The following is a 27557-nucleotide window of genomic DNA, read 5'->3' on the forward strand; positions in this document are numbered from 1 at the left end:
AGAGTCAAAAGGGGGAAAGAGTAATCAAACCAGTAATCACACTCCTGAGTAAAAATGGGTAGTGAAGATTGGATTCTTAAATGTCCAAAATTGATATCAAATACTGAAAAACAAAGGTTAAAAATCTAGAGTAGACATTAGACTCTTAAAAATACAATAATAAAAAAAGAAAAACAAAAAATTTAAGAAATATATATGAAGTTTGCTTTAAAAGTAGGTTCCTTTTTGTTTTGCAAGGTTATAGTGGGTTATAGAATTGAAAATTAAGGAGTAATAGAGGAGTAGTAGAGGACTTTATAAAAAGAAAAGAAAAAGAATTTTTTAAAATATTTTTTAAATTAAAATAATAATGATAGTAAAAATATATCTAGAAATTTCTCTGGATCTGTTTTAGGCAGTGTGTGTTCAGTTCAGTTTCAGATAGTTCCTTTTTCCAGCTTATACTTCTCAATACCTATAGGCCCCTTCCAGTGTAGTCAGTGTTAACTACAGGGATTTTAATCTGTTGCACCTGTCACTTCTAAAGCAGTTTCCTTTGTTTATTTGGCTTTTGTTTGCAGGTCTCTATAGTGTCTAATTTCCGCCCTGACAGAAGTGGGCCCAGGTGGTCTCTTTTTTAGGCTTGCTTGTACAGTCATGCTGTGAGGAGGGAGGGGCACTGCAAACAAATATCACTGGCATGTGTGAGGAGTACTCGCAGTGTTTTGGCCACACTGGGTTTGCCCTCACTCACGGAGTGTGTGCTTTCCCCATCTACACTGCTCAGGCTCCAGGTTGCCCTTCAGGGAGCAGGCCCTGAGTTGCATGCACTTCCCAGGCCTAAGCCCCTCAGGTTTAGGTTCTCAGGTACTCCACAAATGTGCAGACTCAATTGGGCCTACGTTTTGTGCCTTCCCTGTCCCCAAGCAGCTCAGGCAACCAGGAACTTGACGAGGGCACTCTCCCCAGGTGCAGCATAACTTCTCCCTTCCCCGTCCCCGCCTCAGTTTCTGGGCGCACCAGCCGGTGTGCCTTGTGTCTCTTCTGGGGAGGTGATCTCTGGCTGCGACCCTCCCAAGTTGATGTCAACCATCCAGAATCTCAGGATGTCTTTGGTTAGAAACTGGAAGCCTGTTTGCAGTTTGGTGGGGGATGCCGTCTCTGGGGTCGAGTTTGCCTCTTTCCGGCTCTGCCTGGTGCCCGCCTCCCCCCTGCCTCTAGCAGGAGTTGGGCCAGTCCACAGCAGGCTAGCTCTTCTCCGGTATTGCTCAGTTCTTTTGTTCTGCGAACGGGTGGCTGTGCCTTAGGTTAGGGCTTTTATTTTTTTTTTTTAATTTTTTTTTATTTTTCAGTGGGTTTTGTCATACATTGATGTGAATCAGCCATAGAGTTACACAAATTCCCCATCCCGGTCTCCCATCCCACCTCCCTCTCCACCCGATTCCTCTGGATCTTCCCAGCCCAACAGGCCCGAGCACTTGACTCATGCCTCCCACCTGGGCTGGTGGTCTGTTTCACCACAGATAATATACATGCTGTTCTTTCAAAACATCCCACCCTCCCCTTCTCCCACAGAGTTCAAAAGTCTGTTCTGTACTTCTGCGTCTCTTCTTCTGCCCTGCATATAGGGCCATCGTTACCATCTTTCTAAATTCCGTATATATGTGTTAGTATACTGTAATGTTCTTTATCTTTCTGGCTTACTTCACTCTGTATAATGGGCTCCAGTTTCATCCATCTCATTAGAACTGATTCAAATGAATTCTTTTTAACGGCTGAGTAATATTCCATGGTGTATATGTACCACAGCTTCCTTATCCATTCATCTGCTGATGGGCATCTAGGTTGCTTCCATGTCCTGGCTATTATAAACAGTGCTGCGATGAACATTGGGGTGCACGTGTCTCTTTCAGATCTGGATTCCTCAGTGTGTATGCCCAGAAGTGGTATTGCTGGGTCATATGGTAGTTCTATTTCCAGTTTTTTAAGAAATCTCCACACTGTTTTCCATAGTGGCTGTACTAGTTTGCATTCCCACCAACAGTGTAAGAGGGTTCCCTTTTCTCCACACCCTCTCCAGCATTTATTGCTTGTAGACTTTTGGATAGCAGCCATCCTGACTGGCGTGTAATGGTACCTCATTGTGGTTTTGATTTGCATTTCTCTGATAATGAGCGATGTGGAGCATCTTTTCATGTGTTTGTTAGCCATCTGTATGTCTTCTTTGGAGAAATGTCTGTTTAGTTCTTTGGCCCATTTTTTGATTGGGTCATTTATTTTTCTGGAATTGAGCTTCAGGAGTTGCTTGTATATTTTTGAGATTAATCCTTTGTCTGTTTCCTCATTTGCTATTATTTTCTCCCAATCTGAGGGCTGTCTTTTCACCTTACTTATAGTTTCCTTTGTTGTGCAAAAGCTTTTAAGTTTCATTAGGTCCCATTTGTTTATCTTTGCTTTTATTTCCAATATTCTGGGAGGTGGGTCATAGAAGATCTTGCTGTGATTTATGTCAGAGAGTGTTTTGCCTATGTTCTCCTCTAGGAGTTTTATAGTTTCTGGTCTTACATTTAGATCTTTAATCCATTTTGAGTTTATTTTTGTGTATGGTGTTAGAAAGTGTTCTAGTTTCATTCTTTTACAAGTGGTTGACCAGTTTTCCCAGCACCACTTGTTAAAGAGATTGTCTTTTTTCCATTGTATATCCTTGCCTCCTTTGTCAAAGATAAGGTGTCCATAGGTTCGTGGATTTTTCTCTGGGCTTTCTATTCTGTTCCATTGATCTATATTTCTGTCTTTGTGCCAGTACCATACTGTCTTGATGAACGTTAATTCTCTCTTGCTATCCCACAGTTTTAAGTTGCTATCTTACGTTAGCTCCCTCAGATTGCCCTCAGGGCATTCAGGTCCAGTCCTTACTCTAAGCAATGCTTCTCTCTGTTCAGCCCCCACTTGCTGGTAGTGGATGCGACCGTCTGGGGTACTTTTCTGCTGGGAGTTGCTTTTAGGCATGTAATCAGTGGGTTTTATTTATTTTTCCTCCCAGGTAGGATGCCCTCTGAGATTCAAAAATTTCCCCAGACCCGCCAGTGAGAGGGTTTCTTGTTGTTTGGAAACTTCCTCTATTAAGTCTCCCTTCTGGGTTGGATCTCCGTCCCTAAGTCTTTTTCTCTCTTTTTATCTTTTATATTTTGTCCTACCTCCTTTCGAAGACAATGGGCTGCTTTTCTGGGTGCCTGATGTCCTCTATTAGCGATCAGAAGTTGTTTTGTGTAGTTTGCTCTGTGTTCAAATGTTCCTTTAATGAATTTGTGGGGGAGAAAGTGGTCTCCCCGTCCTATTCCTCCACCATCTTTGCTCCCTCCTCTTCATGTATTTTGAGTTGATCTTTGTATATGGTATGAGATATGAAATTAGGGTCCAGTTTCATTCTTTTGAATCTGGATACCCAGTTCTCCCAACACGATTTTTTTAGTTGTTTTATTTATTTATTTATTTTTGGCTGTGCTGGGTCTTCATTCCATGGGTGTGTGCTTTTGCTAGTTGTGGTGAGCACGGGCCACTGTAGTTGTGAACTTCACATTGCAGTGGTTTCTCTTGTTGCAGAGTATGGGCTCCACAGTGCACAGATTTCAGTAGTTGTGGAGTGTGGGCTCAGTAGTTATGGTTCCCAGGCTCTAGAGCACAGGCTCAATAGTTGTGGTGCACAAGCTTAGTTGAACTGTGGCATGTGGCATCTTCCCAGATCAGGGGTCGAACCTATGTCTCCGGCCTTGGCAGGAGATTCTTCACCACTGATCCACCAAGGAAGTCCCCAACACCATTTATTGAAATGATTATCCTTTTCCCACTGTCTTTATCACCCTTGTCAAAGATCACGTTTGGCCATAAAGGTATATATTTATTTCTGTATAGCCTGTTCTGTTACATTGTTCTATATGCGTGTTTTATGTCAGTATAATAATATTTGGATTACTATAACTTTGTAATATATTTTGAAATCAGAAAGTGTGATTTGTTGTTGTTGGTCAGTCGCTCACTCATACCCAACTTTTTGTGACCCTATGGACTCCAGCACACCACGCTTTTCAGTCTTTAACTATCTCCTGGAATATGCTTAAACTCATTTCCATTGAGTTAATGATGCCATCCAACCATCTCATCCTCTGTTGCCCCTTCTCCTCCTGCCCTCAATCTTTCCCAGCATTACAGTCTTTTCCAGTGAGTCAACTCTTTGCATCAGGTGGCCAAAGTATTGGAGTTTGAGCTTCAGCATCATTCCTTCCAATGAATATTCAGGATTGATTTCCTTTAGCATCGACTGGTTTGATCTCCTTGCTGTCCAAGGGACTCTCAAGAATCTCCAGCACCACAGTTCAAAAGCATCAATTCTTTAGCACTCAGCCTTCTTTATGGTCCAGCTCTCACATCTGTACATGACTACTGGAAAAACCATGGTTTTGAATATACAGACCTTTATTGGCAAAATAATGTCTCTACTTTTTAATATGCTGTCTAGGTTTGTTGTAACTTTTCTTCCAAGAATCAAACATCCTTTAATTTCCTGGTTGCAGTCACCATCTGCAGTGATTTCTGCCATTAGCATGGTGTCATCTGCATATTTGAGATTATTGATATTTCTCCTAGCAATCTTGATTCCAGCTTGTGCTTCATCCAGCCCAGCATTTTGCATGATGTACTCTGCACATAAGTTAAATAAGCAAGATTACAATATATGGCCTTGACATACTCCTTTCCCAGTTTTGAACCAGTCCATGTTGTTTTGTTTTTTTTTTTCCCAGTCCGTGTTCTATGTCCAGTTCCAACTGTTGCTTCTGCATTCAGATGTATACATCTTTCCCTTTCTCATTTGTCTTTTGCTTCTCTTCCTTTCTCAGCTATTTGTAAGAACTCAGACAACCACTTTCCCTTGTTGCATTTATTTTTCTTGATTACGGTTTTGAAATCAGAAAGTGTGAGTACGTCCAGCTTTGTTCTTGATCAAAACTTGCTTTTCTATTCAGGATTTTTTTTTTTTTTTCATTTGAAATTTAGGACTTTTTTTTTCTTTTTCTGTAAAGAATGCCATTGGGATTTTAATAGTTGCATTTAATCTATACATCATTTTGGGCAGCATGGGCATTTTAGCAATATTCTTCCAATCCATGGACATGGGATATCTTTCCTTTTTTGTGTCTTCTTTAATTTCCTTTATCAGTTTTTTTTAATAATTTTCAGTGTCCAAGTCTCTCACCTCTGGTTGAGTTTATTCTTGACTATTTTATTATTTTTATAGCTATTGGAAATGGAATTATTTTCTTAATTTTTTTGATAGTTCACCTCTAATGTGTAGAAACACCACTGATTTTTTGTATGTTGATTTTATATCTTGAAGTTTAATGACTTTATTTATTAATTCTCATAAATTTTGGTTGTTCTTTGAGTTTTCAACATACATCATTGTGTCTTGTGCAGATCCTTAACTTCTTCCTTTCTGATTTGAATTTTTTTAAATTTGTTTTTCTTGTTTAGTTGTTCTAGCTAGAACTTCTAATGCTGTATTAAATAGAAGTTTTGAATGTGGGTATCCCTGATTTGAGTAGACTTAGAGAATAATTTTTCAGTTTTTTATCCAGTTGATGTTAGCCATGGGCTTTTCATATATGTTTGTTAAGTTTTGTTTAGAGCTTTCTCTCATGAATGGATTTTGAATTTTGTAAGATACTTTTTCTGCATCTATTGAGGTAATCACAAATATGGGTTTTATCTTTTATTCTGCTAATGTTGTATATCACGTTGATATGCACATAGTGAATCATCCTTGCATTCCAGGGATACAGCCCACTTGTTCCTGTTGTATAATCCTTTTAATATGCTGTTGAATTTAATTTACTTTTACTTTATTGAAATTTGTTGCATATGTATTCACTAGGAATGGGCTTCCCTTGTGGCTCAGCTAGTAAAGAATCTGCCTGTAGTGGGGGAGACCTGGGTTCAGTCCCTGGGTTGGGATGATCCCCTGGAGAAGGGAAAGGTTACCCACTCCAGTATTCTGTCCTGGAGAACTCCATGGACTGTATAGTCCATGCGGTCACAAAGAGTCAGACATGACTGAGCAACTTTCACTTTCACTTCGCTAGGGATATTGGTTTGTGGTTTTATTTTCCTATAGTTTCTGTGTCTGTTTTTTATCAGAGTGATACAATCAAATGAGTTTAGGAGTATTCCCTCTTCCGGTCTGGGGGAGAGTTCAAGACGAGCTGGTATTTGAATTTTTAATTTACCTGTGAAGCCATCTCATCCTGGGTTCTTCTTTGCTGAGAGGATTTTGATTACTGACTCAATTTCTCAACTGGTCTCTTCTGACTTTCCATTTCTTCTTGTTAGGTTGTATATTTCTAGGAATTCATTGATTTCTTCTAAGTTATCCAATTTGTTGACATGTACTTATTCATGATAGTCTTTTATGATCCTTTTGTTTCCGAGGCACCAATTGTAATATCTGGTCTTTCATTTCTAATTTTATTTGAATCTACCCTCTCTCTTTCATTTTTTTTTTTTTTTTGCTGGTTAGTCTAGCTAAGAGTTTGTCAATTTTGTTTATCATTTCAAGAAGTACTTTTATCATAAACCTTTCAAGTATGCTTGAATGCCCATATCTAAGAAGGAAAATAGTTTAAAGCACTGATTTTAACCATTTTGACTCCTTTGAGAATCTGATGAAAATTTTGAATGTTCTTCCTAGGAAAGTGCATATTCAAAATTTTGCTTACAATAGACCACAAAAAGCAAACCTGTCCTTTAGACTGTTGATCTAATTTATACTGGGGTATAAATGAAAAATCAGCAGGTTTTGATTAGGATACAAGAGAGAACAAGAACACTCTATGACTCATAAAGTTTGAATTGGGGAGTGTAAAAAGAAACATGTACATGTAAAGAAACAAACATGTAAGTAAATAATTTTATCTGTTTTAACACCCATACATCCACATATATTCTTCCTTTCTTGGAAGCTGGGGAACTTCCTTACCTGCTGTGTACCTGCTTTTTATGCATGTTACACCCCTTTAATATAAAATATGTACCTTTGACCTTCCTAATTACACATAGTTGCTAACGTAGTGAATTTAATTTTCAAGCATTAGCCTGAAAAGAAACATTTTAACCTGGTACGGGTAGCAAAGAGCGATCTGTCTAATGGTAAAACAAGAATTTTGTGACCCATTACTTGTAAAGTTTTACCAAAACTAAACTGTCTCATATTTGTTGCTGACGGAAGATCTAAGGCTATTAATGATCTAATTCCCTTGCTATTGATGGGTAAACTTGATTCTTCCCAAATATGTCTTTCTCAAATCTTAAGGAAAGATGATACACCCTGAATATAAAGCAGATAATATGTATTTTTGAAGGGACTAAGTTCTTACCTCATTAATTTTTCATAATTATTTTATGTTTTATATTTGTTTTTATTGACTAGATTAGAATTAAAAGACTATTTAATCAGTTTATGAAAGGTATAACAATAATAGCATGATGAACAACCATATACCAACCATCTAGTTTAAAGGAAAAACAAAATAAAATCCCTTTGTTCTTATCACACTCCCTATCCATACAGAGATAACCATTACCCTATTCTGAATTTTGATTATTGCTTCCTTTCTTTACTTTTTAACTTTACCTTGTATGTCAGTATTACTAAACAGTGTTTTTGGTTTTATAAGTTTTTGAACTATATGTTGATGGAAATATACCTACATATCCTTTTCTCCATTTTTCCCCTTTTGTTCTACAAATACTTTTTTATGCTCAACATTTCTGAAATTCATCCAGATTTTTCCGTGTAGCTGTAATTTGTATATTTCCCCCTAATTTATAATATTTCGTTGTGTGTATATAGCCCAGATCAAGGTTGCTCCATATTCTTGTCAACTTGATACTGTCAGACTTTGCCAAATAGGTGACATTGAAATGCTTTCTCACTGTGGTTTTCATTTGCATTTCCATGTTATTAATGAAGATGAACATCATTTTATGTATTAGTTATTCTAGTGGTTATATACAGGTATAACATTGCAATTGTATTTTTCTAATAACAATATATCGAGCATCTTTTCATGTGCTATTTGCCATTCTTCTTTGTTGAATAATCTGTTAAAATGTTTGGCACATATTTATTAGGTTATTTGTTTAGTTTGCTATTATTGAGCTTTATTTTTTTATATATATTCTGGGCTTTCAACCCTATAGCAGATATGTGATTTGCAAATATTTTCTCCTAAACTGTGACTTTTCTCTTCTATATATATTACTTTTTCATTGCTTCTGTAACAGACTACCAGAAAATTAGTGATTTTACACAACACAATTTTATTATCTTATAGTTTTTATTAAGCTAGAATTCTAACACAAGTATACTGGGCTAAAGTCAAGGTGTTGGCAAGGTTGCATTTGTTTCTGGAGGCTCTTGAGAGAATCCATTTTCTTCTTTTTTTCAGCTTTAGAGACTGGACCACTTTCCTTGGCTTATGGCCCATTTCATTCATTTTCAAAGCTAGGAAAACTAGTATAAGTCATTCTCATGTCACAGCACTCTGACCATTCTTCTAAAGTTACATCTCCCCCTGGCATTACCCTTCCATGCACCCCTTCTGCTTCTAATGTCTGAGGATTACTTTGAACCCACCCAGATAATCCAGGCAAATCTTCCTATCTTAAGGTCAACTGATTAATGCTAATTATATATGCAACCTTAACTCTCATTTATTGTAACATAACATATTCATGACTTCCAAGGATTAAGACATTTTTGGATGGGGGTCATTGTTCTGCACACACTACCTCATTTTGACAGTGTCTTTTGGGGAACAGAAGATTTTAATTTTTATAAAATCTAATTTGTCAATTCTCAAATTTATGGGTTATGATTTTGATGTCATGTCCAAGAAATTTTTGCCTAATCAGAAGTCATAAGCATTTATTCATGTTTTAGTTATTTTTTTAAGAAATAATTGGGTTTTAGTATATTTAGATTTAATGCTAATTTTATTTTTTTAATTTTCATTGGAATATAATATAATGTGTTTGTTTCAGATGTACAGTAAAATGAATCAGTTATATATATATATATACATATATCCACTCTTTTTTTTTATATCCACTCTTTTTTAGATTTTTTCTTCCCCATATAGGCCAGAGTTCCCAGCAGTTCCCAGCAATATATAGCAGGTCTTTATTAGTTATCTATTTTATATACAGTAATGTGTATATATGGGCTTCCCAGGTAGCACTACTGGTAAAGGACCCACCTGCCAATGCAAGAGACATAAGAGAGATAGGTTTGATCCCTGGGTTAGGAAGATCCCCTGGAGGAGGGCATGGCACCCCACTCCAGTATTCTTGCCTAGAGAATCCCATGGACAGAGGAGCCTGGTGGGCTATGGTTCATGGGGTTGCCAAGAGTTGGACATGACTGAAACAACTTAGCACACACGAACACACGCACATTGTGCATATGTAAATCCTAATCTCTCGATTTATCCCCCCCTGTAACCATCAGTTTGTTTTCTATATCTGTAACTGTATTTCTGTTCTGTAGATAAGCTCATTTGTACCCTTATTTAGATTTCACATATAAGTGATGTCACATATTTGTTTTTCTTCTACTTCATCTTGGACTTCCCTGATAGCTCAGTTGGTAAAGAATCCACCTGCAGTGCAGGAGACCCCAGTTCAATTCCTGGGTCAGGAAGATTCACTGGAGAAGGGAACGGCTACTCACTCCAGTATTCTTGGACTTCCCTTGTAGCTCAGTTGGTAAAGAATCTGCGTGCAATGCGGGAGACCTGGGTTTGATCCCTGGGTTGGGAAGATCCCCTGGAGGAGAAGAAGGCTACCCACTCCAGTATTCTGATCTGGAGAATTCCATGGACTGTATAGTCCATGAGGTCGCAAGAGTTGGGCACAACTGAGCGACTTTTCACTTTCCCTTTTACTTCACCTCAGTATGACAATCTCTAGGTCCATCCATGTTGCTGTAAATGGTATTATTTCATTCTTTTCACGGCTGAGTAATATTTCACATTTTCTTTATCTGTTCCTCTGTTGATGGTCATTTAGGTTGCTTCCATGTCCTGGGTATCGTGAGTAGTGATGCAATGAATGTTGGGGTGTATATATATTTTCAAATTATGGTTTTCTTGAGATAAATGCCCAGTAGTAGAATTGCTGGGTCATATGATAGATTTATTCCCATATTTTTTTAAGGAACCTCCGTACTGTTCTCTATAGTGGCTGTATCAGTTTGTACTCCCAAGAACAGTATAGAAGGGTTCCCTTTTCTCCACATCCTCTCCAGCATTTATTGTTTGTAGACGTTTTTGTTGATGGCCATTCTGACATGTGAATACCCCACTGTAGTTTTGATTTGAAGTTCTCTGATAATTAGTGATGCTGAGCATCTTGTCATGTGGTTTTTAGCCATCTATATGTCTTTGTTGAAGAAATGTCTATTTAGATCTTCTGCTCATTTTTGTTTGTTTGTTTGTTTTTTGTATATTGAGCTTCATGAGCTGTTTGTATATTTTGGAGATTAATCCCTTGTCAGAACTACTTTTGCTGAGTCCCATAGGTTTTGGATTGTGGTGTTTTGTTGTCATTTGTCTAGGTATTTTTTAATTTCCTGTTTGATTTCTTCAGTTTTTATTGGTTATTCAACCTTCACATGTTTGTTTCTTTACAGTTTTTTTTCTATAGTTGATTTCTAATCTCAGTATTGTGGTCAGAAAAGATGCTTGATCCTATTTGTATTTCTTAAATTTACCAAGGCTTGATTTGTGACCCAAGATGTGATATATCCCATAGAATGTTCTGTGTGCACTTGAGAAGAAAATGTATTCTGCTGCTTTTGAATGGCATGTCATGGTTTAATGTGTCATTTAAGGCTTGTGTTTTCTTATTCATTTTTTGTCTGGATGATCTTTCCATTGATGTAAGTGGGGTTTTAAAGTCCCCCACTATTGTTTTATTACTGTTATTTCCCCTCTAATGGCTGTTAGCCTTTGCCTTGTATATTGAGATGCTCCTATGTTGGATGCATATATATTTACAGTTGTTATATCTTCTTCTTCTATTGATCCCTTGATCATTATGTACAGTCATTCCTGTCTTTTATAACAGTCTTTGAAGTCTGTTTTATCTGGTATGAGTATTGCTGCTGCTGCTGCTGCTGCTGCTGAGTCGCTTCAGTCATGTCCAACTCTCTGCAACCCCATGGACTGTAGCATGCCAGGCTCCTCTGTCCATGGGATTCTCCAGGCAAGAATACTGGAGTGGGTTGCCATTTCCTTCTCCATGAGTATTGCTACTTCAGCTTTATTTTGATTTCCATTTGTGTGGAATGAATGCCTTTTTCCATCCCCTCACTTTCAACCTGTGTATGCCCCTAAATCTGAAGTTGGTCTCTTGTAGACAGCTATATATGGGTCTTGTTTTTGTATCCATTCAACCAGTCCATGTCTTTTTGGTTGGGGCATTTAATCCATCTCCATTTAAGGTAATTATTGATATGTATGTTCTTATTGCCATTTTCTTAATTGTTTTGGGGTTGTTTGCGTAGGCCTTTTTTCTTCCCTTCCTCTTTTGTTTTCCTCTCTTGTGGTTTGATTACCATCTGTAGTATTGTGTTTGAGTTGCTTTTGCTTTTTTGTGTTTATCTGTTGTAGTTTTGGGGTTTGTATTTCCCATGAGGTTTTGATAAAGCAGTCTATATATAGGTTATTTTAAGTTGTTGGTCTCTTAATTTCAGATGCAATTTCCCTTTCCTTCATTTGTACTCCACTTCTCATGGTTGCTTCTTTTGATACTATACCAGTGAGCTTTCCTATTTGTAATTTTCTTGTTTCTAGTTGTAGTATCTTTTTAGTTTTTTCTTGCCTAGAGAAGTTCCTTTAGCATTTGTTGTATAGATGGCTTGGTGGTGCTGACTTCTCTTAGCTTTTGCTTGCCAGTAAAGGTTTTGATTTCTCAAATCTGAATGAGAGCCTTGCTGGGTAGAATATTCCTGGTTGTAGTTTTTTTTTCCCCCCTTTCATTACTTCAAATATATCCTACCACTCCCTTCTGAAGTGCAGAGTTTCTGCTGAAAAATCAGCTGATAACCTTATGAGAGTTCTCTTATATGTTATCTGTTGCTTTTCCCTTACAGATTTTAATATTTTTTCTTTGTATTTAATTTTTTTCATTTGATTAATATGTGTCTCAGCATTTCCTCCTTGGGTTTATCCTAGATGGGACTCCTACCTTCCTGGACCTGGATGATTATTTCTTTTCCTGTGGTATGGAAGTTTTCATCTAAAATCTTTTCAAATATTTTCTCAGGATCTTTTTTCTCCTTCTTCTGATTCAAATGTTAAATCTCCTAATTTTCTCCTAATTCAAATGTTGGTGTATTTAATTTCTCAGAAGTCTCTGAGACTGTCCTCATTTATATTCATTCTTTTTTCTTTATTCTGTTCTGTGGCAGTGATTTCCACCATTTTGTATTCCAGCTCATTTATCTGTTCTTCTGCCCCAGTGATTCTGCTTTTGATTCCCTCTAGTGTATTTTTTATTTCCGTTCTTGTATGGTTCATCTCTTTCTTTGTTTGTTCTTTAGTTCTTCTAAGTCTTTGTTAAACATTTCTTGTTTCTTCTCAATCTGTACCTCCATTTCCTTTTCTGATTGTGGATCATCTTACTATCATTACTCTGAGTTCTTTTTCAGATAGACTGCCTATCTCCTCTTCATTTAGTTGTTCTTGTAAGTTTTTATCTTGCTCCTTCATCTGCAACATACTTCCTTATTGTCTCATTTTGTCAAACTTACTCTGTTTGTGGTCTTTCCATAGGCTGCAGGATCTTAGTTCCTCCTGCTTCTGGAGTCTGCCCCTTCGTAGATGAGATTTGTCCTGAGGCTTATGCTATTCCCTTGATAGATGGTTTGACTGATGTTGTAGGGACTGGATATTGAGCAGGGCCTCCTCTTTGCTGTTTGGTTGTCACTGCTTGGTCAGGTGTGAGGTCTGCTCCCTATTTGTTGGAATAGAGGCCCCCAGATATGATTTTTGGCTGTGTTTGTGATCTATGGTACAATATAGGTGGGATTGAAGCACTCCTGCTGGGAGAGAAGCCACTGAATATTCTTCCTTTGGAGCTATTCACCTGTCAGTGTGCTCTGTTGTGTCCCCTTTTGCCTATTGTGTGAGCTCACAATGTACACTGTTGTTGGTGCTGCTCTCAGTCCCACCTTAACTGTGGATATGACATCAGTTGGCCCTGGTGACTCTCAGGTGTTTTTTTCACCAGGCCACCTGTGCAGATCCGCTGAAGTCAGGTCCCAGGACTGCAGTAGTTGCACACCTGGAGTCACTGGAAGCTGTGGAGGCAGCTCAGACTCTGGCCTGCCCCAACCCCTTGCATGTACATGCCTACAAAGCCTGCAGCTGCTAAAGTCAGACCCATCCCAGCTGTAGGAGCACTCATTGTACTTTCAGACATTTCATAGTAGCTGACTATAAGAAGCCATTAGCAGAGGATAACTCTGTGGTTCATACAGCTACCAGGAGAGATTTCAGCTCTTCTTCCTTAATTACACTGTCCCTGGGATTCAGCTGTGGTTTCAGCCCCACCAGAGTCTGCTCCAGAGATTGCCAGAAAACATGAGCCCATCAGGCAGGAAGGAGCTGAGGTGGCAATCAAGACGAGCAGGCTGCCCAGGTGGGAGGGTGCTGGGGTAGCGATTGGAATGCACTAGCTGGTCTGGCAGCGATCAGAGCTTGCAGGTTGCCCAAGCGGGAAGGTGAGAGACGTAGTAGAGGAGACAGTGGCAGGGGTACATGAGCCTTCTTTTTCAGGAGCCCTCCCTAGTACCTGTGGAGACATGGTTCAGCATTTGCACGTGTGAGGAGAAAGGCTGGAATGGTGGCCCCTCCCTTCTGCGTCACTCAACAGTGGCACTTTGCTTCTATAGTGGTCATGGCTTCCTCCACAGGCATTCCTGGTTTCATAGCTCCTCACTCTCATCCCCTCATGCTGTCTTCTCATAGCCAGCAGCAGTATCCTCCTTTGGTGTGCTCTCCAAACCCCACGTTACAGAACCTAGCCCCAGGACACCCATCTCTGACTGAGGTGCACAATGCTGTGGGACAAACCCTCTGTAGGTCTCCCTCTGTCCTCCCTGCCACTGACCAATTGCTGACCTCTCCTCCAAGACCCCAAATCTCCCCTTCTGTCCCATCTGATCTCCTTGCTGATAAAGGGGCTTCCCCGGATGATGGAGCCTCTCCTCACCTCCAGCTCCTCACCAGGTACTCAGGTCCCGTCCTGCTTCCTCTCTTCCTTTTCTCTTCTTTTTTTTTGCCCGGCCCAGTTACGTGGAGATCTTTCTTGTCCTTTAGGTTTCCAGGGTCCTCTGCTAGTGTTCATCAGGTGCTCTGTGAGAACTGTTCCATATATAGATGTATTCTTGATGTGTTTGTAGGGGCAGATGAACTTCACATCCTCCTACACCTCTGCCATCTTGGAAATCCCCTTACTGCTAATTTTAGAAAAAAAAATTATCACTACAAAAAGAAAGCTCATACCCATTATCATCACTTCAATTTCACTCTTTCCCAAGCCCTTGGTAACCACTGATCTACTTTCCTTATGAAAATGCCGAAGCTAGACATGTCATATAAATAGAATCATATAATATATGACCTTTTGTTACTGGCTTCTTTCAATTACCAAAATGTTTTCAAGTTTCATCCATGTTATAGAACATATAATTATGTAGTTTCCTTTTATTGATGAGTGTGGTTCATTCTGTAAATACAGCAAATATTTATCCGTGTATCAGCTGATAGATACTTGGGTTATTTCCACTTTGGGGCTATTATGGCTGATGCTGCTATGACCTTTGGTGTATAAATTTTGTGTCAACATTTATTTTTATTTCTCTGAGGTATAGACCTAGAAGTGGAATTTCCGATCCATATAGTAACTCAGCTTTCACTTTTTAAGGAAGTGCCAGGCTGTTTTCCAAAGCAACTACACCATTTTATCTTCTCACCAGCAGTGTATGAAGGTTCCAGTTTTTCCACATATTTACCAGTCCTTGTTATTTTATGCTTTTTTTGATTGTAGCCATCCTAGTGGGTATGAAATCATACTTAATTGGGGATTTGATTTGCATTTCTGTAATAAGTAATAGTATCAAGCATTTTTTTTCATCTGCTTGCTGATAATTTGTACATCTTTGAAGAACTGTCTGTTCAGATTCTTTGTCATTTTTTAAATTGGGTAATTAGCCTTTTTATTGCTGAATTGGAAGTTCAGAATATATATAGATTATATATTCTAGATACAAGTTGTTTATGAGACACATGATTTATAATATTGTCTATGGTTGTCCTTTTACTATATTGATGATATCATTTGCAACACAATTTTTTAATTTTTATGAAGTTCAACTTATTGTTATTTTTTTAGTTTTGTTGCTAGTGCTTCTAGTGTTGTATACAAGAAATATTGCTTAACCCAAAATCATGAAGATTCACCTTTATGTTTTCTTTTAAGAGTTTTATAGTTTTAGCTCTTATAGTTATTTACATGATCCATTTTGCATTAATTTTTTGTCTGTGGCATGAGGTAAGGATCCAACTTTGTCCTTTTGTGAGTTAGTAGTTGTCCATGCACTGTTTATAGAAAATACTATTTTTACTCCATTGAATTTTCTTTGTTACTTTGTTGAAAATCAGTTGACCATAAATGCATGGGTTCATTTCTAGACTCAAAATTCTATTCCATTTGTCTATATGTCTATCCCTATAACAATAACACACCATTATTTTGTAACAAGTTTTGAAATTAGGGAGTATGTGTCTTCTAACATTTTTCTTCTTTTTCAAGATTGTTTTGGCTATTCTGGGTCCCTTTCACATCTGTATGAATTTTAGCATCAAATTTTTCTTTTTATGGGGAAAAAAGGCAATTGGAATTTTCAAAGTGCTTCCATTGAATCTGTGGATCAATTTGGGAAGTAATTGCCATTTTAACAATATTAGCTTTCTAATCCAAAAACATGGGATTCCGTGATGTCTTCTATTTATTTACATCTTCTGTATTTCTTTCAACATTTTTTATAGGTTTTGGTGTACAAGTCTTACACGTCTTTGTTAAATTTATTCCTAAGGATTTTATTTTTTGATGTTTTAAATGGAATTGCTTTCTTAATTTCATTTTCAGATCATTCATTGCTAGCATATAAAAATACAGTTGATTTTTGTGTATTATTTTATCCTGCAACCTTGTAGAATTTATTTGTTATAGGGATTATGCTGGATTTGTTAGGATTTTCTGTGTACAAGATCCTGTCATCTGTGAATGGAGAGAGTTTTATTTATTCCTTTCAGGTTTATTGTCTTCTATTTCTTTTTCTTGCCTGAATGCACTGACTAGAACCTCCAGTAAAATGTTGAATAGAAGTAGTAAGAGTGGCATTTTTTATGATTTTGATGTAAGGGAATAAACATTCAGTCTCTTACCATTAAGATTTAGCTGTTGGAATTTTGTGTTAGCATATTCTGTATATTAGTCCTTTGAAACTTCCTGAGAGTTTCAATTCCTGAAATGGCACAGGGTGTGGTCAATTTTTATACATTTTCATTTGTGCTTGAAAATATTATGTATTTTACAGTTGTTCAATTCTTTGTGCTATATATGTCCATGAGACCAACTTATTGATTATATTTTTCTGTACCAGGAATCAATAGAGTTTTTTTCTTTAAAAAGCCTTATAGTAAATATTTTAAACATACACATCTCTGTCACATCTTCTTAACTATTGTTGTAGCACAAAAGCAGCCATAGACAATGCATTAATGACTGAGTATAGCTGTGATCCAGTAAAATTTGAGTTACATAAACAGGTGACTGGTCCACAGGTTGTCGTTTGCCTGTTTCTGTTCATTACTATTTTTTAAATCTCCTTTTGATCAGCCATCATAGATAATAAGTTAAACTCCCTGTGATGGTGATTTTGTCTGTTTTTCCTTGTTTCATTTATTTTGAAAATATATTAATAGATTCATACAAGTTTAAGAGTGTAATCTCTCTTATTTAAACGTTTGGACTTAATATAGGCACTTTATCTCTAATAGTGGTTTTTGTCTTAAAATCTATTTATCCTAATATTCATATCACTTATAGTACCTTTCTTTTGGTGGCTATTTGCCCAATATGTATTTTTTATTCCTGTTTTTCCCCTAACTTTCCTAAATAGTTGTTTTAGGAATGTCTCATATAAAAGGCATGTGACTGTATTTTGTAAATACACTCTTTTTGTCTTTGGCTTTTAACTAGATCATTTTATCCATTTGCATTTACTATAATTTTTAATATCCTTGGAATTTTTTATATCAAGCTTTTGTGGGTTTTGTTACCTCTTCTTATTTCTTTGCTTTATGTTTACACTTAATTTATTTTTTCTATAACAGAATTTGCTGATTCTACCTTCTTTTTATTTTCTTTATTGGTTACCCTAGAAATTTTAACCTGTATTCATTTCAAGTCTCATCATTATATTCACCCTCCATCCAAACAATACTAGAAACTGAGAACATTTTAATTTCTGTCATCCCTTCCTAACTTACATGTGTGTGTGTGCGCATGTGTGTGTGTCCGTGTGTGTGTGTGTGCACACGCGGGAGTGTGTGTATGTGCGCGCGCGCGTGTGTGTGTGTGTGTGTGTGTGCGCTCAGTCATGCCTGACTCTTTGAGACCCCATGGACTTTAGACTGCCAGGCTCCTCTGTCCATGGAATTTTTCAGGCAAGAATACTGGAATGGGTTGCCATTTTTTGCTCCAGGGGATCTTCCTGACCCAGGGATTGAACCCGCGTCTCCTGCATTGGCAGGTGGATTCTTGACCACTGCGCCACCTGGGAAGCCTTTCCTAATTTATACTACCTTCAGGGAGGTAGTTCTATTTTTTTAATACATGCATACAATTATTATGTTATATTTTCATTGCTTCAGTTTTACCTACGTATTTATCACTTTCTTTGCTAATGATTCTTTCTTCTATCACAGACCTTCTCAATGGGAACATTTTTCTTCTACCTTAAGTACGTGATGTGAAATTTCTCACTGAGGGTCATTTGTTTTCAAACTACCTTGAATTTTGTCTGTCTGAATGTGTCCTTACTTCTCCCCTCATTTTTGAAACAAAGGTATTCTACTGAATATATAATTCTCAGTTGAGTTACTTTCTTTAACACATTGAAGATATTATATCGTGCCTTCCAATGTTGTTTTGCAGAAGTTTATCTAGTTTTTATTCCTGTGAAGGTAATCTGTCTTTTCTATCTGGTTTTCTTTTTAATATCCCCCCTTTGTCCTTGGCATTATGGAGTTTTACTATGGTTTGCCTAAATGTGGACTACTTTTTATTTATCCTGTTTGGGATATGTTGGATTTCTGAACCTGTCAAGCGTTCTTAAGTTCTGGAAAATTCTTAACTATTCTCTTAAAATATTACTTCTACCCCATCTTTCTCCTTTCTTTTGGAACTCTGATTAGACCTAAGTTGATATTTCTCAATCTATTGTACATACCACTTTCATATTTTTTTTCATTTCTTTGCATAACAATTTCTCTCAGGACTACTAGTTCACAAAGTCCCTCAGAAACTCTAAACTGTTTCTGATCTATCAAAACTTATCAGCGGAGTTCTTTAAGTTTTAATCTCCAGTTGTAGAAATTCTCTTTCACTTTATTTTCATTAACTTTGGTAATTTTTGTAGTTCTTGCTCTAAACTCAAATTTCCCTTTCTATTTCTCTAAATATAAAAATATATGTTGTTGTTGTTCAATTGCTGAGTCCTGTCCAGCTCTTTGAGACCACAAGGAATGCAGCACACCAGACTTTACTGCCCTTAACTGTGTCCTTCACTCCATCTCCTGGAGTTTGCTTGTCAAGCTTATGTTCATTGAGTCAGTGATGCCATCCAACCATCTCATTCTCTGCCACCCCTTCTTCTCCTGCCCTCAATCTTTCCCAGCATCAAGGTCTTTTCCAGTGAGTCAGCTCCTCACATCAGGTGGCCAAAGTATCGGAGCTTCAGCTTAAGCATCAGTACTTCCAATGAATATTCAGGGTTGAGTTCCTTCAGGGTTGACTGATTTGATCTCCTTGCTATCTGAGGGATTCTCAGGAGTCTTCTCCAGCACCACAATTTGAAAAAAACAATTCTTTGGCACTAAGCCTTCTTTATGATACAACTCTCCCATCTGTACATGAATACTTGAAAAACCATAGCTTGTAGTATATGGACCTTTGTCAGCAAAGTGATGTCTCTGCTTTTTAATACACTGTCTAGGTTTGTCATAGCTTTTCTTCCAAGGAGCAAGTGTCTTTTAATTTTGTGGCTATGGTCATCATTCGCAGTGATTTTCAGGCATAAGAAAATAAAATTTGCCACTTTTCCACTTTTTCCTCATCTATTTGCCATGGAGTGATGGGACCAGATGCCATGCTATGATCTTAGTTTTTTGAATGTTGAATTTTAAGCTAGCTTTTTAACGCTCTTCTTTGAACCTCATCAAGAGTTTTGTTTTGTTTTTAGTTCCTCTTTGCTTTCTGCCATTAGAGTGGTATCATCTGCATATCTGAGATTGTTGATATTTCTCCTGGCAAACTTGATTACAGCTTGTGACTCATCCAGCCTGGCATTTCATATGATGTAATCTGCATGTAAGTTAAATAAGCAGGGTAACAGTATACAGCCGTGACATACTCCTTTCCCAATTTTGAACCAGTCCATGTTCTATGTCCAGTACTAACTATTGCTTCTTGACCTGCATACAGGTTTCTGAGGAGACCGGTAAGGTGGTCTGGTATTCCCTTCTCTTTAAGAATTTTCCACAGTTGTGATCCACACAATTAAAGTCTTTGGCATAGTTAATAAAGCAGAAGTAGATATTTTTCTGAAATTCTCTTGCTTTTTCTATGATCCAACGGATATCAGCAATTTGGGTTCTGATTCTTCTGCCTTTTCTAAATTCAACTTGTACATCTGTAAGTTTTCAGTTCATGTACTGCTGAAGTCTAGGTTGAAGGATTTTGAGCATTATCTTGCTAGCATGCTAAATGAATGTAGTTGTACGATAGTTTGAACATTTTTTGGCACTGTCTGTCTTTGAGATTGGAATGAAAACAGGCCGTTTCCAGTCCTATGGCCATTGAGGAGTTTTCAAAATTTATTGGCATATTGAGTGCAGCACTTTAATAGCATCATCTTTTAGGATTTTAAATAGCTCTTCTGGAATTTCATCACCTTCACTAGCTTTGTTTGTAGTAATGCTTCCTAAGGCCCACTTCACGCACCAGGATGTCTGGCTCTAGGTGAGTGACCACAACATCATGGTTATCCAGGTCTTAAGGCTTCTGTGGTGTTTTTTTTTTTTTTTTGTTTGTTTTTTTTTTTTTGCTACTCTTCTTAATCTCTTCTGCTTCTTTTAAGTCCTTACCATTTCTGTCCTTTGTAGTGCAGATCTTTGCATAAAATATTCCCTTGATATCTCCAGTTTTCTTTAGAAATATCTAGTCTTTCCCATTCTATTGTTTTCCTCTATTTCTTTTCATTGTTAGCTTAGGAAGGCTTTCTTATCTCTCCTTTCTGCTCTCTGGAACTCTGCATTCAGTTGGGTATGCCTTTCCCTTTCTAATTTGCCTTCTGCTTTTCTTCTTTTCTCAGCTGTTTATAAGAGTTCCTCAGACAACCATTTTGCCTTCTTGCATTTCTTTTTCTGTGGACTAATTTTGGTAACCACCTCCTGTACGATGTCATGAACCCCCATCCATAGTTCTTCAAGCACTCTATCAGATCTAACCCCTTCAATTTATTTGTTACCTCCACTGTAAAATCATAAAGAATTTGATTTAAGTCATACCTGAATGATCTAGTGATTTTCTCTACTTTCTTCAATTTAAGCCTGAATTTTTCAATAAGGAGCTCATGATCTGAGCCATAGTCAGCTCCTGGTCTTGTTTTTGCTTCTCCATCTTTGGCTTCAAAGAATATAATCTGATTTTGGTACTGACCATCTGATGATGTCCATGTGTAGAGTCATCTCTTGTGTTGTTTGAAGAAGTGTTTGCTATGACCATTGTGTTCTTGTAGCAAAACTCTATTAGCCTTTGCTCTAATTCATTTTGTACTCCTAAGACCAAACTTGCCTGTTACTCCAGGTAACTCTTGACTTCCTACTTTTGCATTCCAATCCCCTATGGTGAAAAGGACATTTTTTTTTTTTTTTGATGTTAGTTCTAGAAAATCTTGTAGGTCTTCATATAACCATAAAACTTCAGCTTCTTCAGCATTAGTGGTTGAGGCATAGATTTGGATTACTGTGATATTGAATGGTTTGCCTTGTGAACAAACTGAGATTATTCTGTCGTTTCTGAGATTGTACCCATGTACTGCATTTTGGACTCTTGTCACCAAATATGGATTGGTCATGGTGGAGAGTTCTGGCAAAATGTTGCCCATTGGAGAAGGGAATGGCAGATCACTTCAGTATTGTTGCCTAGAGAACCCATGAACAGTATGAAAAGGGAAAAATATATGACTCTGGATGATGAGCACCCCAAGTCGGTAGGTGTCTGATATGCTACTGGGGAAGAGCAGAGAAATAGCTCTAGAAAGAATGAATTGTCTGGGCTAAAGCAGAAATGATGCTCAGGTGTGAATGGGTATGGTGTTGAAAGTAAATTCCAATCCTGTAGACAAAAATGGTACATAGGAACTTGGAATGTTAGGTTCATGAATCAAGGTAAATTGGACATGGTCACGCAGGAGATGGCAAGAGTGAACATCAACATTTTAATAATCAATGAACTAAAACGAACAGGAATGGGTGAATTTAATTCAGATGACCATTATATCTACTACTGTGGGCAAGAATCCCTTAGAAGAAATGGAGTGGCCCTCACTGTCAACAACAACAAAAAAAATACATGTATTTGATATCATATGTTCTAGTGTAGACATTTTTGCGGTTCTGATTCTGCTCTTTGTTGTTTCTGCTAGCTCTTGTCAAGATCCTTTCTAATGTTTTCTAATTTTGCTTCTTTGAATTTTTTAAAATTTTTCAAAATTGTGGTTTCATATTTCTTAGAACTTTATCTGTTATAATTCTTTGAAGTCTGGGTGGCTTCCTCCAGAGAGGATCTGTTCATTTGCATCTGCTACATATCTGTGGGGGATACCAGCCTGGGCACACACTACATGTATACTTGATTTGAGATTTCTTAGATTATTGAGATAGTTTTGTGCTATAGTTTATGAGTTCTCACTTGTGACTGCCAATTCTTAGGAAATGTTCTTTCTTCTCTACTCAGTGACCAGTCTTTGAGACAATCAGTTATCCTAACAGCCCCTTGCAATGAAATGTTTATTTCTAGCTCAACCTTAATTTGGGGTGCAGCACCTTGAGATGTCAGTTTTTAAAGGGTCTCCAGTAAGATTGCCCACCTGAAGCTCATTCTGGGTTTTGTTTTCTGAATCCATACTCCATTAACCATCTGTTTCACAGCAAATGACATCAAGGTAGAAGCTGGTTTTGTTGTTCATCTCTGCATTTTTGCCTTCACCTAATGTCTGGCTTTTGAATAGTCTTTATAAACAGGTTACCAGGTTATTCCTGCATTTAAAATGGTTTAAAATATATTTTGGTCTTCCCAGGTGGCGTTAGTGGTAAAGAACTCGCCTGCCAATGCAGGAGACATAAGAGATGCAGATTCGATCCCTGGGTCAGGAAGTTTCCCTGGAGAAGGGCATGGCAACCCACTCCAGTATTGTTGCCTGGAGGAGCCTGGTGGGCTACATAGTCCATAGGGTCGCAAAGAGTCGGACGTGACTGAAGTGACCTAGCACACACGCAAAATATATTTTATCAGTACTTTTCAGTTGTTTTCAGTAGGAAGGTTGATAAGGATTCTTATTCTGCCATATGCTGGAAAAAAGAAGTTCAGCTATTTTATATTTTTGACATGAACTTTTTCCCTTCTAGCTCCCCATATATACTGCACCACCTCTCCAATCTAAATATGTTGAAGAGCAGCCTGGTCATTTACAAATGGGCTTTGCATCCATTCGCACTACAACTGGTCGTTATATTGGCTGGTGCAAGGTAAGTGAATTCTGATAGTGGTTTAATATCAGAGGGTTCTCATTTGTCTTACATAACAATTGTTCCAGTTATCCAGTGATGTATAACAAACTGTCCCAAAACTTAATGGCTTAAAATAGTAACTATTCTAACTCATGATTTTGTGAGTCAGAAATTTAATCATACTTCGGATAGCTGATTGTTCTGTTGCATATGGTATTGACAAAGGTCACTCAGTGGCATTTGTCAGGTGAATGGACTGATCTACAGAGTCCAAGACAGCTTCATTCTCATCACTGGCACCTTGTCACAGATGGCTATAAGGCTGAGCTCAGCTGGGAATGTTGACTGAAGCATCTACACCCAGCCTCAGGTAGTCAGATAAGTTATATGGACAGTTCAGGGCTTCTAGATAAAATGTTGCAAGAGGCCCTAGTCACAATTCACCAAGCTTCTTACCCATCTTAAAATGTCCAGAAAAGTTACTTGTACAACATTTTGTTGTTAAATAAAGTCACTAAGGCCAACCCAGTTTTTATGAGAGAGAAATTAGATACCATCTCTCAGTATGAGTAGCAGCAAAAAATTTGTGGCCATATATAATGTACTCTACCACTACTGCATAGATTAAAGAAGTTCAACAATCATTTATGTCACATGGCATGTACAAAACATTGCTTGAGTTTTTACATGAAGTTCTGAGGTTACTTCTGCATTGTTCCTTATTTGACTAAGTAAAATGTAAACATATTGGGTTTGCTTCATAAGACATTTCTGACTGTAGTCATCTATTGGGCAAGATAGAATTCACCTTATTTTAATACTTAGCTTTGAATCAACACTATCCAGCAGTAGAATGGTGGAATAAGCTAGTACATTACTGCTGTTTCATTATCACATCCACATAGAGGTGTGCTAACATCAACATTTCCAGTGTAAATGTCATAGTGATAAGGTCGGTACTATTATTTTAATCATTGTGACCTAATAACCACAAATCTAACCTATCAATTGTGAACCCTTGTGCCTTTTTTGTTTCTAATCCATTCTTTTTAGAAAGAAAATTCTAATGTTCTTAAATAGCAAATCTTTGAACTATGGTCATTTCAGCTGGCATTTCAAACATCTGATGAATATATAGTGTTTTATTTTATGCCTGTCAAAAAATTACGATAGACTTTTAACACACCCTTAATAGTTTGACTAGTTGTACTATAGTTTGATCTTAGCAAGAAATAGCTTAACTAATAGGGTCTGAATCATGCCCGTGAGACTATATGTCAACATCTGGATGATTCAGACTGAAATCTCTTGAGAGCTCATTTTCCATAGTGTCCTCAAAGTTGTTTTCAGTGAGGGAAATTGTTCCTGAGGGATCTTTAAATTGGTATTGTTACCGTCACCCAATTTAAGACCAAAAGAACTTTTTATTCTGTTAATATGCTGAACTGAATAGGTTGAAGGAGGGTGCTTTCAAATGCATTTCATCTTCAATGTAAACGTTTCCTCTCCAATTTTCTTTTAAAAATAATCTATTCTCTAAAAATTACCTCTGACTCAAATTACATTCTGCATTAAACTTAGAATCATGGAGGGCAAATTCATTTTCTATTCCTATTCCTTAGTGTTTTGAAATTTAGGTAGCAGTGACCTCCAGTGGTAAAAGTGAATCCCTAAACACAGCTAAGGAAAATTCCCCAAAAGCAGTGACTAGTTTTCTTCCTCAACAGTTACATGATTCCCAATCAACTGGTCTGTAAGTATTATAACTTCGAAAGTAAACATTTTTTCAAGAGACAGTCCCTGAGGAGAAATAGCTCAGTGGCAATTAGGGCACGTGTTGGTTTGTACAGCTTTAAAACATAATGAACAGGTTCTGCATCTGATCATCATGAAAGTATCTGAGACAAAGTTACTAATACTTTGTCAATAGCAATAACATTTCTTTCTTATTTAATGTAATTATTTCTATTTTCTTTGCTTTGAAAATCTTTTATTGTTGTCGTTGTTGTTTTCTTTTGTTGTTTTCATTCCATGATTTCATAGCATCTAGTTCATAGAAGGAGACTATTTACACTGTGTTTTGCAGTTCCATTAATAGAATTCCATTAATAGAATGGAATAATTATTAATTATTATTTATTAATGTTTAATAATTAATAATAATATTTAATAATTAATAATTATTAAATATTAATAGTTCCATTAATAGAATACAGCATGACAATGGGCAATTGGTACTGGTAAATTATTCCATACCTTCATTTTTCTTCTGATGTAAATGAGATAATACCTATTGAAAAAATGTGTGTAACAATATTTCCTGTATTAAAATAGAAACAGGTAAAAGGAGGAATTTGATTTAAAGCTTTAATTCCTCCAGTGGGTTAATATGCTCTTGATTTGCAGAGAATTTATGTTCCTATTGAAAAAACAAGATGAACAGCAGTCTGTGTAGGATGATTTCTATCCTAAGATAAATGTCTTATTTATTTTTCTAATGCACACTATAAAGCTCAATATTCAAAAAACTAAGGTCATGGCATTCGGTCCCATCACTTAATGGCAAATAGACGGGGAAACAATGGAAACAGTGACAAACTTTATTTTCTTGGGCTCCAAAATCACTGCAGATGGTGACTGCAGCCATGAAATTAAAAGACACTTGCTCCTTGGAAGAAAAGCTATGACAAACACAGACAGCGTATTAAAAGCAGAGACACTACTTTGCTGACAAGGTCCATATAGTCAAAGCTATGGTTTTTCCAGTAGTCATGTGTGGATGTGAGAGTTGGACCATAAAGAAAGCTGAACACCGAAGAATTGATGCTTTTGAACTGTGGTGTTGGAGAAGACTCTTGAGAGTCCCTTGGACTGCAAGGAGATCCAACCAGTCCATCCTAAAGGAAATCAGTCCTGAATATTCATTGGAAGGACTGATGCTAAAGCTGAATCTCCAATACTTTAGCCACCTGATGCGAAGAACTGACTCATTTGAAAAGACCCTGATGCTGGGAAAGATTGAAGGCGGGAGGAGAAGGGGACAACAGAGGATGAGATGGTTGGATGGCATCTCTGACTCGATGGACATGAGTTTGAGCAAGTTCTGGGAGTTGGTGATGGACAGGGAAGCCTGGCGTGCTGCAGTCCATGGTGTCACAAAAGTCAGACACAACTGAGCGACTGAACTGAACTGAATGCAAACTAAGGAAGAGGGAGATGAAACACTTTGTTTAGGCTTTTTGTTTTCTCCACAAATCATTAATGTTGTTGCTGTTGCATCTTTTTTTTTCATTTATTTTTATTAGTTGGAGGCTAATTACTTTACAATATTGTACTGCATCTTTATTAATCAGATGTTGCTTCTATGCTGAAATATAGCTCTCTTCATACTTTTTAAAAATTCCATTCATTTTTCTACAGCGTCATAAAATAAGATGATAAATCTTTGTATTTCTGTAATAACTTTTCTGTGAGCAGCTCTGATGTGTTTTCTAGGCATTACTTTACCCATTTATATGAGGAAAATAGTAACATGTATTATCCATGTTAAATAGATGAAAAATAAGAAGAGAAGCTAAGTTCAAGAAGTGTTCTGATAGATAATAAAGAAGCTAGATTTATTTTGGTGAAATTTCATACACTCTCAGAGATGTGGGCTATTTGATCTAATTATCAATATCTTCAAAAATACAGATGTCCTTTTTCCCCCCCTTTTTACTTAGGGTGTTTATGTCTTTGTGAAAAATGGGATAATGGATACAGTGCAATTTGGAAAAGGTAGGTGAGTGAACCATCTATATTCAGAAATGTTCTACTGTCTTTTTAACTTGCAGTGTTTACATGTGAGAAAACAAACTTGGAGTGTTATCCATCATCATGTTTTACCAACTCAGAAGATACTCCATATAGCAGTTTATGACAATAATAAAACAATGGTATCCATTATTTATTTAGCAATTGTTATATGCTGAGGCACTATAATAAGCATTTTACATAATTTATCCATTTTAATTTTGTAGCAAACCTGTGAATGTTGGTATTATACTTACTCCCATTTTATAGATGAGGAATCTGTGGTTTAGGAGGGTTAAGTGGATTACCAAGGTCACATAGCTAGTAAGTGGCAACACCTGGACTCAAACTGTTTTGGTTACAAAACCCATATTACATACTCATAAACCATAAACTGAAATATATCTCCATTATTATTAGTTAGTTTAAATAAGTACTGATTGCTGTTAAAATGCATAGTAGTTTGCTACCAATTGCTGGGAAACAGTACTTCAATTAGTCACCCTAGAATATTTGAGCCAATGTTGGAAAACAATTGTATTTGACTTGTTAATTTGATAATGAAGTTTGGCAGCAGATATAGCTCCC

General features: G+C 37.1%; 1 protein-coding gene across 1 annotated transcript in view; it reads left to right on the forward strand.

The window, feature by feature from the left end:
- Nucleotides 1-27557, forward strand: part of APOOL (apolipoprotein O like) — a 123258-nt gene that overhangs the window by 73352 nt on the left and 22349 nt on the right. Inside the window, exons 3-4 of the mRNA XM_065916438.1 lie at nucleotides 23076-23195; nucleotides 26900-26954. Of these exons, the coding sequence (XP_065772510.1) occupies nucleotides 23076-23195; nucleotides 26900-26954 (175 nt within the window). The remainder of the gene's footprint in view (nucleotides 1-23075; nucleotides 23196-26899; nucleotides 26955-27557) is intronic.

Source organism: Muntiacus reevesi, chromosome X (assembly GCF_963930625.1).
Source record: "Muntiacus reevesi chromosome X, mMunRee1.1, whole genome shotgun sequence".
NCBI classification, from domain to species: Eukaryota; Metazoa; Chordata; class Mammalia; order Artiodactyla; family Cervidae; genus Muntiacus; species Muntiacus reevesi.